Source organism: Choristoneura fumiferana, chromosome 3, assembly GCF_025370935.1.
Source record: "Choristoneura fumiferana chromosome 3, NRCan_CFum_1, whole genome shotgun sequence".
Classification (NCBI taxonomy): Eukaryota; Metazoa; Arthropoda; class Insecta; order Lepidoptera; family Tortricidae; genus Choristoneura; species Choristoneura fumiferana.
Window position 1 is genome coordinate 15,837,339 of NC_133474.1, and position 20,731 is coordinate 15,858,069.

General features: G+C 42.9%; 1 protein-coding gene across 1 annotated transcript in view; it reads left to right on the forward strand.

Annotated features, from left to right (window-relative positions):
- The window catches only part of LOC141426746 (uncharacterized), a 35,397-nt gene that overhangs the window by 4,823 nt on the left and 9,843 nt on the right, over positions 1–20,731 (forward strand). Inside the window, 14 exon segments of the mRNA XM_074085887.1 lie at positions 1,254–1,343; positions 2,591–2,743; positions 4,319–4,531; positions 5,522–5,828; positions 6,678–6,875; positions 8,694–8,951; positions 9,041–9,558; positions 9,712–9,900; positions 12,099–12,305; positions 13,315–13,677; positions 13,830–13,950; positions 15,329–16,418; positions 16,421–18,179; positions 19,862–20,059. Of these exon segments, the coding sequence (XP_073941988.1) occupies positions 1,254–1,343; positions 2,591–2,743; positions 4,319–4,531; positions 5,522–5,828; positions 6,678–6,875; positions 8,694–8,951; positions 9,041–9,558; positions 9,712–9,900; positions 12,099–12,305; positions 13,315–13,677; positions 13,830–13,950; positions 15,329–16,418; positions 16,421–18,179; positions 19,862–20,059 (5,664 nt within the window).

Here is a 20,731-nt window from a genome sequence, read left to right on the forward strand (position 1 = left end):
CGTAGCGTAAGTTTAAAAAAAAACATGTGGTGGGTCTGCTGTGTTCGAAACACAAAATAACGAACTCAAAAAATCAACGACCCGCCGTCAACAAACTCATACTTCTTAATGTCAATTTAACTTAGGTACAGCCTTAGATAATTAAACACAAAAATAAAATTATCTAAGCTTACAGCACCTTTAGATGTATATCAATGAAATTTGAAGTACAGATGTTTTGTCAAAGCCGCTATTTAGTTTTGTAGTTAAATTACAAAAATAAATATTTACACTCCATACACGTAACAGAAATTGTTTTTTTTTTTAACTCGCATCAACGTGTGGCACATAGTTCGACAGCTCTTTTGAAAAGATAGTAAGGTTTCTCAAAAACTTTTTTGGTTAAGTAAAGATTTCCGGAAGTAATCCCTCCCAAAGTAGCAAAAATTGTGTCCCTCTCATCTTGTAAACCGTTGTCCAAAAAATATGCAAAAAATATGGAAAGGTAACGCTTAATAAATACTTTCAACGAAATTTGGTTTCAACATGATCGGATATACGTTTTTGAGTTATTGCCAAAAAACTGCGCTTCTCAACAAAACGACGTAAATGCCGTGAAGATACGCTCTTTTTCTGGTAATAGATTTTAAGACTGTAGTAAGTGTTTTAATTGTGTTATAACGCACATAATATTACTTGATTTTTTTCATAATGGCTACGGAACCCTATCTGGAGCGTGTCCGACACGCTCTTGGCCGGTTTTTTGTTGCAGTGATAAAACTTAATCGTAGTTAAGTTTACTACGTACGGTAAACATATAATATATCAATTTAATGGTGGTCCTTAGAAGAGACTAAATTACTATCTATTCGCTTGTGGTGATAGGTATCCATCCATTGTTTTTCTAAACGCTTAGATTAACTTCCCTTGTAACTATAGGTAATATCTATGTATGTATCGAAATCTTTCGACCCACTTTTTAGTTTTCTATTGATCGAAACTTGGTAATTAAGCGTAGTTTAGATGACAATAAAATAATGGTACTAGCGAGATGATCTGATGATGAGACAGAACAATGTAGCCTAGCCATATTTTTGCTTAGGGTGTTTTTGACTAAGGATGGTATCCAGAATCTGACGATCGGGGCAGCTAGGTAGGCAGACAAGAACTAGAATGACAGAACGACGTAACCTTGCCGTGTTTGCGGCTATTAAAGCGTGTTTTTAACTACAATTATTTTAATGAATTATTCTAAAGAAATTAATATGTATCAGGCACTGACTCCGTCGCAGCTACGTGAGGAACAGCGCCCGCCGCTGCCACCCAAAGTCAATGCGCCCGTGCCACCGCCGCGTAGACACAAGGTATATATAATATCCTATACTACATACCTTACCCATACATAATATCAGACTCATTGTCAGTACTAATTCATCAAAATAACTACAATACAATACAAATATTTTGTTAAATACATATGTGACAATCCGTAGCAAAAATTATTTTGTAGCGTTTTTGTATTTTCTATTTCAACTCCAAATTTGTTACTTTTACGAACACAAAGACAAAAAACAACAAAACAAATAACAAACAAAAAAAAAACAAATTAAAAGTAACAAATTTGGAGTTGAAATAAAAAAAGATTCCAAAAACCCAATCATAATTTGATTGCTTAGTAGCGACATCTCTTGTCTGGGTGAGCGATTAGTTCCGAATGAATGTGACGTCTCTCGATGAGAGCGGAACATAGATGACCTAGTGCTGCTTCATAAGTAGCGTAGTATGCATAGGAAAAATTCGTGTCTAGATTCCTGTCCAGCGGTGGTGTAGGAGTTATAGCACGCAGCACGGATTGCTGAGGACCTGGGTTCAATTCCCAGCGCTGGTCTCTTTTTTCTGGTTTTTTCTGTGCATCCATGTCTCAGTTTGTATTTTCGGTGCGTACAATTCGTTTATCGCTATCCCGCGGGTACCATGCATTTTTCCGGGATAAAAAAGTAGCCTATGTCCTTTCTCGGGACTTCAACTATCTCCATACCTTCGGGCGATTGAAGCATGAAAAGGTAACAGACAGACAGACAGAGCTACTTTCACATTTATAGTATTAGCGCAGGGATTAAAACGAAATAGTATTAAAAACAAAGATTATACATTCATGGGTTGCTTTTTAACAATTTCACTCGTTTGTTATGGAAAGTAAATGAAGTGCCGTGAAAAAGAAACGGATCTTTAATAAAATCATTATACTTGGTTTAGATAGGTATTTAACTAAATGTAAACAAAACAACGTCAATTGTCCCCCAAAACTATCTAAACATTTACATTTCTGTATTGAAATACACTAGTCTAGTTTCTATTACAATGATAGGTAAGAAATAAGTAAAATGTTTATAATCCTTGAATGTAATTTGTAATCCAAATCTGGCAGCTGAAGTTTGTTTACATTTAGTGAAATACCTATCCAAACTAAGTATACATCTTAGTCAATCGCAACTCTTTGCAGGATTTAGGTTAATATTCGAATTCGAATTTGTCATTTCGATATTGTTACGTGTGGGATAAGGTCACAGCATTTTTGTGAGTTTCGCAATAAACCTTGATGTCGTCACAGATGGGTGATAGATCAAGCGCCAGCCCGCGGCCGCCGGCGCAGGAGCGGCGCGCCACGCTTGGCTCGCTGGGCACGCTGCCGGGGCCCGCGCCGGCGCAGCGCCCGCTCAGCGGACACGCCGCCGCCCCGCACCAGCTGCCGCCGCACCTGCAGGTAGGACAACCGGGACTGATCCGGATGTTCGGTGCACTGTTTTGACCTGGCACTTTTGTATTGCAATCAAAGCCTCAGGACGTCGGAAACATCTGTTCAATATATATAGCTGCGGTTTTCTCTACGCTGACCCGTACTTTTGAGGGTTCCGTAGCCAAAATGGCAAAAACGGGACCCTTGTTTCGCCATGTCTGTCTTTCTGTATGTCCGTCCGCGGCTTTGCTCAGGATCTATCAATGCTAGAAAGTTGTAATTTTGCACGAATATATATGTAAACTATGCCGACAAAATGGTACCATCGCCAAATATGTGGTCTACCACCCTAAAGTTGATAATCGTTTGCATGTCAAAAACTAATAATGCCATTTTAGCGACATATTCATTTGATAGGAACTTGTTTAAAAATTGATAGACCACTTATTTGGCTGATGGTAGAATAAATAATTTGAAACATTTGAAATTTACCACGAGCTTTGCGGTGAAGGAAAACATCGTGAGGAAACCTTTACGAACCTGCGAAGCGATTCAATGGTGCGTGCGAAGTTCCCAATCCGCACTGACTGGGCCCGCGTGGGAACTATGGGCCAAGCCCTCTTGTTCTGAGAGGAGGCCTGTGCCCAGCAGTGGGACGTATATAGGCTGGGATGATGATGACAATAAAAAAAAATTAAAAAATTTTTTAGAGTACCTCCCATAGACATAAAGTGGGGGTGATTTTTTTTCTCATCCGACCTTGTAGTGTGGGGTATCGTTCGATAGTATTTTAAAACCATTAGGAGGTTGCTAAAACGATCGCAAAATATTCAACTTGAAAGTGCAAATTTTCATTAAAATCGAGCGTCCCCCTCCCCCCTCTAAAGTCTAAACCATGGGTGGAAAAATTTGAAAAAAATTCAGGGTGGTAGTAAGTATATCAAACTTACAAGGAAAACTATAACGTTTAAGTTTTCTTGAGAATTATTAGTAGTTTATAAGAGTAAATAGCAGCCTAAGGTATAAAATATACCTAAACTTGGAATATTCCGTACAAAATAAGAAATCCTTAGAAAAATATTACTTGGTTTTTTCGTAATGGCTACGGAACCGTATTTCTGGCGTGTCCGACACGCTCTTGGCCGGTTTTTTATGTCAAATAGCTGGCAAACGAGTCGCTAGTCTGGTATATATATTTTTTGAGTTGTATCTGCCAAGCTGTTACTTCACCTCATAGATAGATTAGGCCGAGATGATGTATTTAGGTACCTATTGTTAGTTAGTTTGTTTGCTAACTCTCAACTTTGCATAGGCAGGTGATATGGTATATTCTCGACGGGCGTAAGACCAAGATTATTAATTTGTTATTGATAGTCGTGTCAGATGACAAATTCCGTTGCAGTTGAATTATTTACATAAAAATTCATACATACAAACAAGCAGTGTCATGTCAACCCGTCGCCTGCTGCTGCTCCTTACATTACAGTCAGCTATAACCGTACCTTGAGTGGATCCCAAATTAAACTTCTTCTTTAAACCATAATACCTATTTTTTTATTGATTTAACGTTTAATTATATTAAATAAAATATTATATGTTCAGAAGCTGGTGCCGGCAGCGGGTCGCGCGGTACCGCCGCACGGCAGCATGCCGTACCTCGGCGCCGCACAGCCCGCGCCCGCTCCCGCTCCCGCTGTCGTGGCCGCACCCGCCCCCGCCTCCGCCCATCCCTACCACAACACCATGGGGCACTTGCCGCAAGCCTGGGCCCGACAGAGGCCGACGCTGCCCCCGTATAACATGCCCCCGAACATGGTAAGCTTTATATCCAATACTGAATATTATAAGTGCTGAAGTGTGTCTGTCTGTCTGTTAGCTCTTCACGCTTAAACTGCTGAACCGATTTAGATGAAATTTGGTATGGAGATAGTTTGAGTTCCAAGGAAGGCCATAGGACAATTTTTATCCCGGGAAATTACACGGTATCTGCGGAAACCGCGATAAACGACTTCCATGCGGACAAAGTCGCGGGCAAAGCTAGTTTGATATAAAGAAAACTGCATGACATGCCGCTATGTAAATACCTATGATGGCGACGTATGAGAGCCCCTACTGCGAAGAAAATAAATAAACACACACACACACACACACACACACACACACTATATATATATAAAATTATACATAGGTATATTTTATTTTATTTTATTCGGAAAACCAACAGCTTAAATTAACAATTAACTAATATAGTTTGTCAACTGATTGATTGGTGGTGTCAATTGTGCAATTTACACTAATGTCCTGTAGTGTGAGCTGCGCCTCAAACACACTCCATTATGTGTCATATAAATAGTCTTAGGTTTTACAATAAAGACAGTATTTACGCATCATTCGTGAGTTTGACTCGTCTCCTCGATCGCCTCCTTACATGGCGACCCTGCCAGTGCCGCTGCCTCGTGCGACGCTGGCGGCGCGCTGCGCCACCAGTATTAGTTAACGGACTTATTATATAAATAAAGTGAAAAAGACTAGAAGAATTGAAAAGATGTGAACTTTATAAGTGTTTTACGGACAATGAAAAAAAAACAACATGAACTTTAACTACTATTAATTAAAATATTATAAAATTAATTAAGAAATAAATTTAAGAAAGAACATGGAAGAATATAGAACTAAGCAGTTATCATAAGATAAATAATAAATATTTAGGAACTTAAGAAGAAAAAAAAACGCTGTTACAACAGTCCTAAACCCAACTAGAAACTTAATAGAGAGTGACGTGACAGTGTGTCATTCTGTTCGCAGCAGATGCAACAGCCGATGGCGGGCGAGGCGTGGGAGGGCGAGATGTCTCTGCCCCCTCCGTGGGCGCGGCCGCTGCGGCGCGGCGCGTCCGTGCTGGAGCTGGGCGCGTGCGGCGGCTGCGCGCAGTGCGCGCCCGCGGCCTGGCGCTACGGCAGCTGCGCCAGCCTGGAGCCCGGCGCCTGGTGGCCGCAGCCGCAGCCGCAGCCGCCGCCGCCGCCGCACTGCTGCGCGCCGCATCCGCGCGCCCCACCGCACCACTCGCACTCGCACATGCACTCGTCGATGACGCCGCAGCCGTACAGAAGAGGTAAGCTCCTATTAAACAGCACTAGGCGGGCGAGGTATTTTATGTGTCCCTATATAGATTAAGAACGAATATTTTTTTTAACAACTTCAATTTATTTTTCATCACACTTGCTCGTAAACAGTGTCGTAACATGCAGGCTACCTTGGTTGCAACCCTCGACCTTAATGTGCTTGTCATGAAACCCAAGGTCGGTAAATGAATCATTGCCCGTACTCATTTTCTTGTCATGAAGCCCAAGGTCGGTAAATGAGTCAGTGCCCGTACTGATACTGCTGCGCGCGCTGCTGCAGGCCCACATGCCCACGCAAGTTGCGTTGCATGCTGCGCGGGAGGGGGAGGGGGAGGGCGACGCTGCCAATAGCGCAGCCTAAGGTATCGCCAATATTTGGAACAATTTTACTCGCAAATGTGATGAAAAACATTGTATGTCGCACGGGCGGTACTAGAATTTCGAACATCGACTCATTAAATCCCTCAGTCTTCGACTTCGGGCTTCTAATAGACTCTCGTTCGTAATTCCTTATTTACCGCCCTTAAGACACAATGTACTATTGTTACATATTGTAAATTTAGCAAAGTCGAAATCCGTTTCGATTCGATGGGATGCGAGCCGTTTCGGTTGAAAATTATGCTTAAAGCTGCGCGTCCACTGCATCGGAATCGAGCCGTACGGAGCGGACGGATTTGTCGCTTTGTATAGATTTCTATGGTACTGCGTGCACTACATCGGCATTTCTGCGCCATAGAAATCTATACAAAGCAATAAATCCGTCCACTCCGTACGGTACGTACCGTACGCTCCGATTCCGATGCAGTGACGCGCAGCTAAATACGACATTCTTTTACCAGCGGAGAGCCGGTTGGCGTCCCGCGCGGGGTCGCGCGCCGCGTCGCCCGCCGGCAGCCTGCGGTCGCGCGCGTCGCGCCGCGCCAAGCACCGCACGCCGTCGCCGCCGCCGCTGCCCTCCAGCGACGCCGACTCCGAGGACGAGAGCGACCGAGAGCACCCGCCGCCGCCCCAGCAGAGGGCAACCCTGCAAACGACACGTAAGTTTCAGACCGACTTTAAATATAAGGAGTGAGTGAACTATGACTAAGCATTAGACCAGCAATTTTCAAAGTGTGCTCCGTGGAGCCCCGGGGGTCCGCGAAGCGTCTGCTGTGGCTCCGCAAAAGTACTGACCATAATTAAAACATATATGTACGGTCTACCGTAAGGTTGCAGAGTAAAACTTCCCATTAAATTACAGTCAAAACACAATCTTATGTACAAAAATAATTAAACGACCGATTATTGTTGTCCCTTCGATGTTGATATTTATGAACGGTTTTGACTGTAATTGTTTTTGACTATTTCGGGGTTGCGGCCAATATTTAGTTTTCCAACAGGGCTCCGTCACCAAAAAAGTTTGAGCATTAGACTATGGAACCAGCTTCCTAAAACCGCATCCCCGGAGCGGTAGAACTTAGGAATCTTTAAATAAAATCGGTCAAGTGCGAGTCGGATTCGTACATGAAGGGTTCCGTAAACAGTTCAGTAAAAGTTTTTCTTAATTTTTTTCTAATATAAGTTTTTTTTGCTGGCTGTACTTGCATTGTCATCTAAACTACTTATCTGTACCAAATTTCAAGTCGGTACTATTAACTATTGAGGAGTCCCTCCTGCAGAGACGATCCTGGCAGGACCACCAATATGTGCATTGTTCTTTTTGCCCTGCTGTCGCACTAATATAGGTAGACACGCGCCTCTTTATAAAATGATTGCATTATATAATGGAGTTAAAGAAAGCCTCGATATTTATTCATGTTCGTTGGCCTCTGCTAAAGTAAGAGTAAGGCAAATGTAAATGTTTATCTAGCGTAATAGCTTCCAAAATTTGAGCCAAACAAAGAATTAATAAACAAACAGGGCAAGCTACTATAGAAAGGCTTCTAAAAAATATTGCCGAATTGTAAGCATTTGTGCAAGTTTTTCGAATAAAAAATAATTTGAATTCTCATCCTCATTGGTTCTGGCTGATCTTGTGAAACCATTTCCCGCGCCGCGCGCGGCTCAAAAAAATGGCTGTCAGCGCGGTTCATTCGCGGGAAATTCGGCGGACTTCGTATGTTGTGTAATTCAATAATAAGAAGCTCGACTAGTTGTGAATAAATTTTAAACTGCATTATAAATCTTGTAAATAGTGTTAAATACTTAGTATGATTTTTTTGTGTAAAAAAACAATAGGTAAACATAGTGATTAGTGACGGTGCGAATTTGGCGAGCGCTTTATCAAAGTTGGCTTTATTGAGGTTTGTGGTTCATCAATGGCTTCATTCGAAGCTTTTATAAAACATCATTAAAATCGCAAACTTAAAGGTAAATAAATATTCAAACGACATAGGGGCTGTCACTTTGGTCGCCTAGCAACTAGAAAACGCTGAAAAAAACACGTTTCTTGTATGACGACCCCCTTTAATTTGTAACTTTACTTTATTTTTAATATTTGTTGTTATAGCGGCCACAGTAGGTAATACATAATCTGTGAAAATTTAAAGTGTCTAACTTTTACGGCGTGACAGACGGTCGAACAGACAGACAGAGAGACAGCGGAGTCTCAGTAACAGGGTCCCGTTGGCACCCTTTGGGTACTGAACCCTAAAAATTACCCATCAAAGGGCCGGCAACGGCAACGCACCTGAGATAGGTACCCCTGGTATTGCAGGTATCCACGGGTGGTGGTGATTGCTTCCCATTGACCTGCATGCTCGTTTTCCCCCTCTTGCAAAAAAAGGTGGTGTCCGTTATTCTTATTTCACTTAACTGTACATACTTGCGACCAAGGCAATATGTTTTGCATTTCTGTATCAAGGTATGTATTTCAGGTCCTACGCCTATAGAACATATAGAACCTGAAGAAGATGACTTAGGCCCGCCGCCACCGCCGCCGGAAGTTACGTGGCAGTGTGAACATTGCACGTTCGTGAACGAGCCCGGCGTGCGTGTGTGCGTCGTGTGTTGCCGCACGCCGACCACTGCGGCTAAAATCGTGCCGCAAACCAACGGGACCACCGAAGCTATGACGCGGCTCACCATAGCCGACAATACGTCTACTAGGAAAAACGACTCGCGCAAGAAACAAAGTGAGTTGATGTGCAAAAATCTGATAGCCTTCGTAATCTTTTGTTGATCCTTTCCTTTGATTCTGATTGCCCATATGACACCTTTCCAGATGGCGAAGCACCGAAATCTCAGTTAAAAATAGAAACATACTCGACTGGTAGTGGCCCATCTCCGCCGAAGGAAGATAAATCAAGGAAGCCAACCAGCAGACTAGTAACACCAGTCCGGGACGTCAGCACTGACCAGTCTCGGCGACACGACATGGCCGTGGGACCATCACCGCCTAAAGAAATTCAAAATCCGTCTTCTAATGGTAGAACTGATATGAAGAATGTTCAGTCGGAGCCGACGGTCCGGCATAGCGTGTCGGTGGGCTCGTCGCCGCCGCGTGAGAACGCACGTGCATCTGTCGCGAGAACGCCTCCTGAACCTCCAGTCCGACACAGCATCTCCGTGGGCCCTTCTCCGCCTCGCGAACAAGACTTACGTCCGTCGACACCGAGAATAAGTCAAAAAAAGTCCGCTGGTACTTCCCCACCGCGAAGAAGCCTTGAGACTCGTGGGAGCTCTGTGTCCAGCCGAACTAATACAGGGACGTCACCTCCGCCTCAAAGCATTTCAACTCAAGTAAGTTAAATTGTTATTTCGATTTTATCTTTGAAGGCAATAAAATATTCAATTTCTTGGCTTTGTTGTCGCCCAGACGTAATAACTATGTGATCTTTTCCTCTTTTGATTATCATTGTTGGAATTATGTTAAGCCATATGTATTGCTTTTAGACGTACGAAGTTCCGAAGCCTTGGGAGCGCGAGCGTGAACGCGAAAGGGAGCGGGAGCGGGAGCGGGAACGGGAACTGGAGCGGGAGCGGGCGCCGTCGGCCGCGCGGTCGCGCTCGCGGCGACGCTTCCGCGACGACGCGCGCCGCGAGCGCTCGCACAGCCGACACTCGCTGTCCAGCGACACTCGGGTCAGTCCATTTACAAAGCAAAAACATTAGAACCTACATGGAATCATACAACATTGAGAAAGAAGATACCCACTGATAGACATGTGGAAAATGGCAATTTTATAAATATTTAACCAATGGGGAATGGGTGCAAATATTAGAAACGCTTGAAACTTTTTTTATCGGAAGAAGAAGCTCATGACAGTTTCTATGGAAATTTTTAACAAAAAAGTAAAACCGACTCCAAAAAAAATAAAAAAATAACAAAAAGTGGAACCGACTACAAAACTTGAAAATGTTTTCTGTTATTTTTTGTTATTTTTTTGGAGTCGGTTTTACTTTTTTGTTAAAAATTTTCTTTATTTCTCACTTTTTAGTGATTTGTAGCCAAAGTACATCTCACAACGATTCCATTAAGCCCAAACACGGCTTAGTTACGTTGTTTTATAACAGAGTTCCGTTGCCTACCTTACGGCTTCAGCATCAGATCAGTTCGAAAGAATCATTAACTTAAAGCTTCTTCTTAGTCGCTTATCTAGGTACGCGCGAGCATTACTTAGCTTTGACGAGTTCCATTGGCCATCTACGGTCTTCTTCATCAGGTCCAGTTTACCAAGTGATACTTTCTGAATGTAAATGCTTGTCTTAATGCTAAAAATGCCAAAATCGCCATAGGTGTGCCTATAAATTTTGAGGTTTGCCCTCAATTTCCCTAGGATCCCATCATCATATCTTGACTTGGAGATAATGGGACCACCTCAGAAAAGTACTCTTTCGAATAAAAAAAGAATTTTGAAAAAAATACAAACATTGGAACATAGAACCTCTTTCTTTTTTGAAGTCGGTTAAAAACAGGGTCGGTATTTTCATGTCAGTATTATTCGGCCCGGCAAAGAGTGTCACGTGTCACCTGTCAAAACGATCGGGTCAAAGACACATAAATTATTTTTTAATGTTTTTTATTCTGGACTATGGATCAACCCGTAACCGACCGGACTGTCGTAATTTGGCGGAAAAGAAAACTCTTTCAATTTTTTTAATTAATTGATGCTTCTTAATAATCTGTTTTTTTTTTCTGTTAATGAGGGCTATCGTTTTTTGTCTCCCTAGATGGCGCACTGTTGCGTGAGGTTTTTAAGTGTGGCTTTCAGAGTCTGTTATTACGGCCGTTAAAACAAAGTTTAGATTAAAATCATATTTAATACACCTTAAAACCGTACCATAAAAATATCCAGCAACCACAGTGTTGCTTAGTCCCGTTTTGTTCGGAAAAAAAGGGAGGACAAAAGTTTCCGAAAGACAAAACTGTCTCAAAACACACATTCATTGCCCCGTAACGCATATTTGCCATAATTAATTTCAGATATTGCAAAATATTCACAAAATTATTCTAATTATAAATAAACCCGCGTAGCTCATCCAAAAACTATGAGATTTGACATTTCGGAGACCTCACGCTACACTAGCGCCTCTAGTAGCGAATTCATACGCGATAGCCCTCATTGATATAAAAGCTTCAAGCGTTTCTAAATTTTCAGACATTCCCCATTGCGTAGATACCCTAGTGCCATCCACGAAGACGCGTGATTTGATTTTGTTAAAATTAGACATCGAATATACATAGATACAATATAGAGATCGATCATGGCTGTCTTGACGAAGCAGCTCACTCGGTGTGCATCTGGCTGTAGAAGCGCTGTTTGAATTTTTGATTGTTACGCAGGAGAGTGAGCGAAGCGTGCACACGATCGGCGGCGGAGGGGTTGGTGGCGGAAGGGAGGACAAAGGTTTCCGAAAGACAAACCTGTCTCAAAAACAGACATTCATTGCCCCGGAACGCATATTTGCCATAATTAATTTCAGATATTGCAAAATATTCACAAAATTATTCTAATTATAAATAAACCCGCGTAGCTCATCCAAAACTATGAGATTTGACATTTCGGAGACCTCACGCTAACTAGCGCCTCTAGCGGCGAATTCATACGCGATAGCCTCATGATATAAAAGCTTCAAGCGTTTCTAAATTTTCAGACATTCCCCATTGCGTAGATACCCTAGTGCCATCCACGAAGACGCGTGATTTGATTTTGTTAAAATTAGACATCGAATATACATAGATACAATATAGAGATCGATCAATGGCTGTCTTGACGAAGCAGCTCACTCGGTGTGCATCTGGCTGTAGAAGCGCTGTTTGAATTTTGATTGTTACGCAGGAGAGTGAGCGAAGCGTGCACACGATCGGCGGCGGAGGGGGCGGTGGTGGCGGCAGGGGGCGCTGGGAGTGGCGCGACAGCAGCCCGGCCGGCGACTGGAGCGACGGCGAGCGTCGGCGCGCCGCCGCCGCGCGCCTCACGCGCCGCGCCTCGCACCAAGACCTGCGCCGGCGCCCCGCCAGGCGCTCCAGCTTCTACGGCTCGCAGGTCACCATTGTCACTATTTTTTAGAGGGCAATAACCCAATTCCGATGTACGAAATAGAAAAAAAAAGCAAATGTCAAAGCATCGGTTTGTACTGTAAGTAGGGTTACCACCCGTACTCTAAAATAGAGTATTGTCCTCTTTTTCATGTAGGCGTACTTATAATCCGAACACCATAAAGTACGCTAAAATACTCTATTTACGTAAAACTTATCTTACTGGCTCGTTACTGGTTATGAGTACTTATGAGACTAAATAAACTGGTATCCACTTTTAAGGAGAAACTAATAAATACTCTTTTTTATTCCGTGTACTTTTTTTGTCCTTCTAAAATGAAAAAATCTTTATTCGCCTAAAAAAAGGTGCAACCCTACTGTAAGCGGTGTCAGCGGAAATTCTCATCTGCGCATTCACACTTTGAAATCATTAGTCAAAGCTTCGGCTTCAATCAACGAAATTGACATAACTATGCTGAGTTGAACTGATTTTTGATCAGTGTGTTTCGTTACCGTGCCACTTCCTTATGTTTTTTTCTATTCCGTGGGCGATGATGCCGGTTTTTCGCTATTCAAAGGAATCATGGCGTATTTGACCGGTGGTGTTAACACAATCGCCCGTTGTTCAATTCGTCATCGACTGCTAATGAGGTTGTGCATCGTTTATACTTTCGTTATAACGATGTATCGGTAGGCATCAATGAGCCACGCGTCGTCATTCAACACCTTTTTTGCCGACTGACGTTGCTGGCCTGCGCACACTTGCAGCAGGGCTACTACGAAACTCGAAGTTCGTGTCGTGCGGTCCCTCTGGCACTTATGCTATTTAATACGAGAGCGAGAGGGACGGTACGATACGAACTTCGAGTTTCGAGTTTTGTAGTAGCCTTGCTGACCATCAGTAAAGATGCAAGACCGTATGTCCCTAAGTGCAGAAAAAATAACGAGTGGAGCTGCGCGTCGTTCATAGGTATGTATCGTCTGACTTGATCAATGATGATAAACGTGATTAACAGGCCGCGTCTCCGGAGCCGATAATCAACAACCGCACGGCGTCGCTGGAGGCGCTGGCGGGGGCGGGCGCGGGCGCGGCGCGGTCGGCGGAGCGCGGGCTGGAGCTGGCGCGGCTGATGGACGCGGCGGAGCGGCTCGGCTTCAGCGCGGCGGAGGTGCAGGCCGCGCTGGCGCAGAGCCCCGCGGCGCCGCTGGCCTGGCTGCGCGAGCGCTGGCCCAGCCTCGTGGCCGGCGTGCAGGCCGCCGCCGCGCGCCTGGCGCCCGGCGCCGCCGTCGGCGAGCTGGAGGCGCGCGCCGCGCTCGCGCGTCACCGCGCCGCCATGTGGCCCGCTGTCACCGAGTGCGTCGAGAGGCACCGCCGCCAGGTACACCCGCACCAGCCCCCCTCTCCCTCCCCCTCCCCCTCCGGCCGCGCCAGCCCCGCGCTCCACCAACCCAGGGCTGAGCCTGATGCTTCTTGTAAAATTGACCCACTACGATTTATTTTAGTAAATTTGGACATAGAACGTTGTTCCAGGCGGAGGGCAGCGTCGGTGAGGAGCGGCGGCTGCGCGGGCGCGTGTGGGGCTCGCCGGCTGGCGCCGACGACGACGCCGCGCCGCCCGCCGCGCCGCCAAGTGCCGAACGCCGCGCGCAAGGTCCATTGCCGCGCGCATTATTTTACTTTACCCGAATCATTCATTTTCGCTTTATACATGCGTAGTTTTTATAGTTTCGCCATGTCTATCCGTCTATCTGTCCGCGGGTAAGCTCAGAGACCGTTAGTACTAGAAAGCTGTAATTTGACATGAACATTTCAGTCACGCCGACAAAGTGGTACAAAAAAAAAGTGGGGGTGATTTTTTGTTCTTGACTAACCCTATATTGTGGGGTATATTGTTGGATAGGTATTTTAAAATCATTGGGGGGTTGCTAAGACAATTTTTCTATTCAGTGATCTGTTTGCGAAATATTCAACTTTAAAGTGCAAATTTTCATTGAAATCGATCGTCCCCCCCCCCTCTAAAATCTAAACTGTTGTGTAAAAAAATTGAAAAATTCAGAATGGTAGTAAATATATCAAATTTACAAGGAAAATTATAGCGGCTAAGATTGCTTGAGAATTACGAGTATTAGTAGTTTAAGAGTAAATAGCAGCCTAAGGTATAATATATACCTAAACTTGGAAGATTCAGTACCTACAATACGAAATCGTTAGAAAAATGTTATTTGATTTTTTCGTAATGGCTACGGAACCCTATCCCGGGCGGTTACGACACGCTCTTGGCGAAAACAGTAACTTATATATAAGGGTAATTGGGTATATTTACTGCTTAAAACATTATTTTAGTATTACACGTTATCGTTAACTAATCATCCTCTTATTATAAATTCCTGCATATTATCGAGAATAGTGCTAATCCACGTAACTAGCCTTGGATAATTCCGCGTATCTAACAAAGGTAGTAAATTTTAAAATTCGTTGAAATAAATAGTAGATTGTACAACAAAAGCATAAAACGAGCCATTTTACCCGAGGCGTTCATATAGCCACCTGAGCCAGTACGGCGAGGGTGGATAAACATGTCGAGGGGAAAATAGGTTTAATGCTCGAGTTTTACACTGCTTTTCACTTCGATTCTGAGGAAAGTAATTGCAACAGTGGAAACAATTGTTCACTTACTAGGTACCTTTTATTTTTCATGCATTGCTATACAATTATACGTTTTTAGTTTTATTGATTTATTTTGATTGATTTCATTGATTTTTAGCACAGAGTACATATATATTATATTTTTAGTTTTACATAAAATAAAAAATATATATAAACTTTCTGTTTGTGGCTGTTGACACCTTGGTCTTAGACGATAAAAAGAAATTTAATGTCGCCTAGATCCAGCATAAATACCAACTTTACGGGCATGAAAAGTAAAAAAAAGTTAAAATCTTCCCCTGTAAAAATGTAGATTCGTTTATTTGCACAATCCCCGACGATATATATATTTTTTTAACATTCTTATGTTTACGTTTCAGCAGACAGTTCAGATGAGTTCGAAGAGCCGATACCGAAAACATTTCAAGACGATGACTGGATGTATTTACCGTTGCCTGCTCAGACTCCGAGCCCGTACGATATTAATCTCAGTCCAGATATTTGGAGTTTACCTATTATAAACCCTCAAATGGAAGACTTGGCAAATGCATATCCTTTGGTACCTTCTGATATTTATGCACTTGCAGAAGCAGAGCGTAAAAGCACCAATGAGGGACTAAACAAAAAAGATGCATATCTAAATTCAGATAGTCATAGCATACTTTCTAATAATAAAACCGAAGATTTAGGTAATACTTACGCGTCAATATCTGCTGATATTAATGTAACGCCAAAAGAAGAGGCTAAAATAGCAAGCAACGAATCAAATAAAATAGATAACATAATAAATACTGACGATATAGCTCAGAAACTAAAAGCACTTTTGATACAAGCAGGTGTTCCGTCTATCGATGAAAATTTACTCTTAAAGGGGTTAATGGCAAACAATAATAATTTAGATCAGAGTAAAGATACTAATATTATTTCAGATTATAAACTAGATGAAAAACTGAGAGTTGATTTGGGTCAATCAGAAAACGATTTTATAAATGCTTATAATGCACTAACGCGACAAAGTCCGCTGCCGAATGTGGACAATATAACGGAGCATAACAATGATGTGGTTCGGAATCTTAATCAGGATATAAATACAGATATCACACCAATGGTAGAAGACAAAGTTGAGGTAACCATTCCTACATTAAATTCTGATACAACTAATAGTACCGCACCTCAGTTCGAAGAAGCCGTAGAGACCTTGCAAGGACTGTCTGTTGACAGAGAGAAAATTATTATTAATGCAGCAAGCATATTAGCTGACTCAAAAAGGTTAGTTAACGCAGATATACGTTTAGAAGCACCAGACACCATAATGCAGGAAAACGTTGTACCAAATATTGATAATGAGAAGGCAGAAGTAGAACAATTGGATATAACTTCCACCACGACGGGCTCTATCAATGCAAATAGTAGTGTTTTGCCAGCTAGAGAACAAATAGTAGAAAGTCCCCTAAAAATCTTGTGCAACGCGATCATGTTAAAGATAACGATAAATCAAGTAATTTAAATGATATAGTTGACAACACTCAAAAATTAATTCAGCAAATGAAAGCTGAGATCAATTCAGATATAAATTCCCTGGATGACTCGCACACTTCACAAAGTGAGGCGGATAACAGTTCAAATGAGTCTGATTTATCTACAGAACATGAATCCACATATAGTGAATCTGAAGAAGAAACTGACAACCTAACGACAGAAGATAAAGATTACACAAGTAGTGAAGACGAAGATCCAAAACATGCCGATGAAAGCACTACCCGCTTAGGCAGAACCAGCTCTGAAGAAAATGAACAATTTGAGGAAGCCATGGACCATTTAGAAGAACAAACAGAGGCTATACAACAAACTAACTTTGAAATGCTAGATTCCATAGCTCGAAGTTTGCAGGAAGAGCACACAATTTCTCTTGAACTAGAACCGCAGCAATTGAAAAAGCCAAAAGTAAATGTCCCCAAGCGGCAAGATGCTAATAATAACTTCGCAACGGTTAATACATTCGAAGAAATCTATGAAGAACTTAATTTAGATAAATCTAGCTTTACTGAAAACTTAACTCAAAAAAGTATTGGTACACACTTACCCAAACTTGGTGCAGCTCCTCTAGTTAAGCAAAACATAGATTTACTAGTTTTTAAGCCTGAATCAGCGACAGTTGTTATAGTCAACGAGACTTTACCGACTACATACAATGCAGTTTTGGAAACACCTTTAGGAAGTGAAAAGTTACCACTCACAACAAATGAACCCTTAGTAACCCAAGAAGATTCTTTGTATACTGTAAATATAGTAAAATTAAATATTAAAGAATCTTCTGATGAAGAAAATGACAACATGGATAAAGTAGGGCCCGTTTTAAATAACTCGGAAAATCATGCTGCCGCTACCATTGCAAAGGATGACATAAACACTTTGCGGCCAAAGGATGTGCCTAATGGCGCAGTAGAGTCCGACGGCGACAATATATTTCCAAGTACTGAAATTGTACAAGAAAACTACGATATTTCCGAAATCATTAGCCGTGATGAAAACGTAACTCACGATTCTGAAAACGAAAACACAAATATTAATAAGGAAGATATTCGAACAGAACCCAAAACCAGGACAAGTACGTCACCTGAGAAAACGTCTTCAAGTCCGCCTAGAGACTCAAATACTGAAAAGAACACTGTCACGACTAAGTCTAATATTCCAAAGCTCGTAAAAGTCTTGCCAAGCATTAAACAAAAAGTAGACAAGATCGCTCCTAAAGTACTCTCTTCGAAGGTACCAGTACGTCGTGGTTCTCTAAAGCAAAATCCGGCGCCCGAGCCGCCGAAATCTCATTTCGGGAACATTCGTAGCGGTCACGTCAAGCAACTACAGACTCGGTTGTTTAATCCAAAAACTGCGAAAGCGCCAGCTCCACCTACTACTGTAGAAGTTAAAGCTTCAACTTCATCGACTTTGAATAAAAAGAAACCGGCTCCTCCGCCACCTAAGGATCAAACTAAGGAGCCGTCGGAAACGCCGGCACCGAAGCAAAAGAACGAGCAATTCTTCCGCGAGACTTGTCGGACCGAGGACGAGTGGACGGAGAGCGACTCGGAGGACTCCCAAGTGCAGATCGTGATCAAACCAGAGGCGGAACCTGAGCGGACACCGCCGTCGCCGCCGCCGCCACCTACGCTGCGCCGCGTCTCCGGCGTCATGATCGACCTGGCGCGCATACGGCTGCCGGAGGGCTCACCTGAGGTAAACGCTAGATAGGTTTGTATTAAAATACCGAAAAATCATAATAAGTACCTACAGTTGAAATGTCGACGCTTAACACATCGAAATTCAGAATACCGAATGTATAAAATACCGATAACCGTTACACCGAAGCTCAAAATATCTACTTACAAATGACCGAAAGTACAAAATCCTGAACTTATGTGTATGTTATGTCTATGTCTTATGTTATGGCACTGTGAATGGCAGTTATTCACAGTGCCATAATAATTATTTTCTGTTGTTACAAAAAAACCTAACATCGCAGGCTAAGGCGGGAGCGAAGCGCAGCGTAGCCTTCTGAACCTAAACTATCCGAGTCGCTTTTGCCCTGACACGTCTTGCTCGATCGCTCGCTGTCAGCGAGGCACCAGCTTGAGTGTACCAAAAGGGAGCCCCAGGACTTAAAATAAATGTCATCGATGGGATGTCCTTATGATACCTACTTTTGGTACCTCGTGGGCAGCGCATTTCAGAGCAGAAACGACTCGGATAGTTTAGGTTCAGAAGGTCTTAGCCTTCGATGTTAGGTATTTTTTGGAACAGCACAGAAAATGATGTGTGTGTGATGAAATGTGTGTGTGATGTGTGATGGGGTAGATACCCCCGCTTAAAAAAGTAGGAATGTTGTCATTTAAAAATAGATATAGCAGACTTTGGTGTAACGATTGTTTCGGTATTTTGATTTTCGATATTTCGATTGTCGATTATTTTATTTGTAGTGATTATGACTGTTGGGCATTATAATTTTTTGGCCTTTCGGGTGTAGGTATTTTAATCTTCGGGATTGCATTCTTCGGGTTTTAGGCTTCCGGTCAAATGTACTTTCGGGATTTACAACTTTCGGTCATATAAACATTCAACGTTTTAATATTCAGAGTTCAGAGGCCTTGTGAAATTCGGTCTTTCGTTTTTCGGTATTATAATACATACCCGTTCTAACTATCCTAACTAAATTGAAAAACAGTTGTAGGTACTTATTGACAGCATTCAAATCGCGATTAAATGTAAACAGATCACCTGTGGTTTCATTACTCGTAAGTCTACCGAGATACCGAGATCCCTTTATCCAAGTATAACTCCTGTTTACGACATCTCTGTATTAGGAACTACATTTTGTGTATGGATTCTCAGATCCGTCTAATGAGGGCTATCGTTTTTTGTCTCACTAGATGGCGCACTGTTGCGTGCGGTTTTTAAGTGTGGCTTTCAAAGTCTGTTTTTACGGGTGTGAAAACAAAGTTTAGATTAAAATCATATTTAATACACCTTAAAACCGTACCATAAAAATATCGAGCATGCCACAGTGTTGCATAGTCCCCGTTTTGTTCGGAAAAAAGGGAGGACAAAGGTTTCCGAAAGACAAAACTGTCTCAAAACACACACATTCATTGCCCCGGAACGCATATTTGCCATAATTAATTTCAGATATTGCAAAATATTCCCAAAATTATTCTAATTATAAATAAACCCGCGTAGCTCACCCAAAAACTATGAGATTTGACATTTTGGTGACCTCACGCTACACTAGCGCCTCTAGTGGCGAATTCATACGCGATAGCCCTCATTGGTTGCATTTGATTTTATGCCAACAGTGTGATCATGATCACACGGCGGACTATGCACTGGCAGGTTCTCTACTTGTAGGGTTGTTTGTTCCGCAGAGGCAAGCGCGCATGGTGCTGGCAGAGGGCGCGGCGGAGAGCTGGGAGCAGGCGCAGCTGGCGGTGGAGCTGGTGGCGCGCGGCGCCGACGCGCCCGCCGCGCTGCTGGCCGCGCTCGAGTGCGCTGACCTGCCCGCCGCGCTCGCCTACCTGCACCAGGACTGCGAGCTCTGCGCCAGCCGCCTGCCCGAGCACCAGGTGACCCGACCCGACCGCATGCGGACGGAGGTTACTCCAAAATAATTATCTGTTCCCGAGGGCGAGCGATAAACGTATTCGTTGCAGACAAAGCCAGGGGCAACAGATAGCATGCGAGCTTACCCCGCCCGACAAAATTAGTTGTTCCCCAGGGGGACCGATACAAACGTATTCGTTTCAGACGATGTCAGGGGCGAGAGTTAGTGTGCTATATTTTTCAACCAACTCTGGTAGACGAGGAGTTTCAGTTGTTGGAGATCGTTATAACTAGAGTTGACACATGCAACGAAACTGATAATCCAATGAGGGCTATCGTTTTTTGTCTTTCTAGATGGCGCCACTGTTGTGTGAGGTTTTTAAGTGTGGCTTTCAAACTCATATTTAATACACCTTAAAACCGTTCCATAAAAATATCGAGCAACCACAGTGTTGCGTAGTCCCGTTTTGTTCGGAAAAAAGGGAGGACAAAAGTTTCCGAAAGACAAAACTGTCTCAAAACACAGATTCATTGCCCCGTAACGCATAATTGCCATAATTAATTTCAGGTAATGCAAAATATTTATAAAATCATTCTAATTATAAATAAATCCGCGTAGCTCACCCAAAAACTATGAGATTTGACATTTCGTAGACCTCACGCTACACTAGCGCCTCTAGCGACGAATTCATACG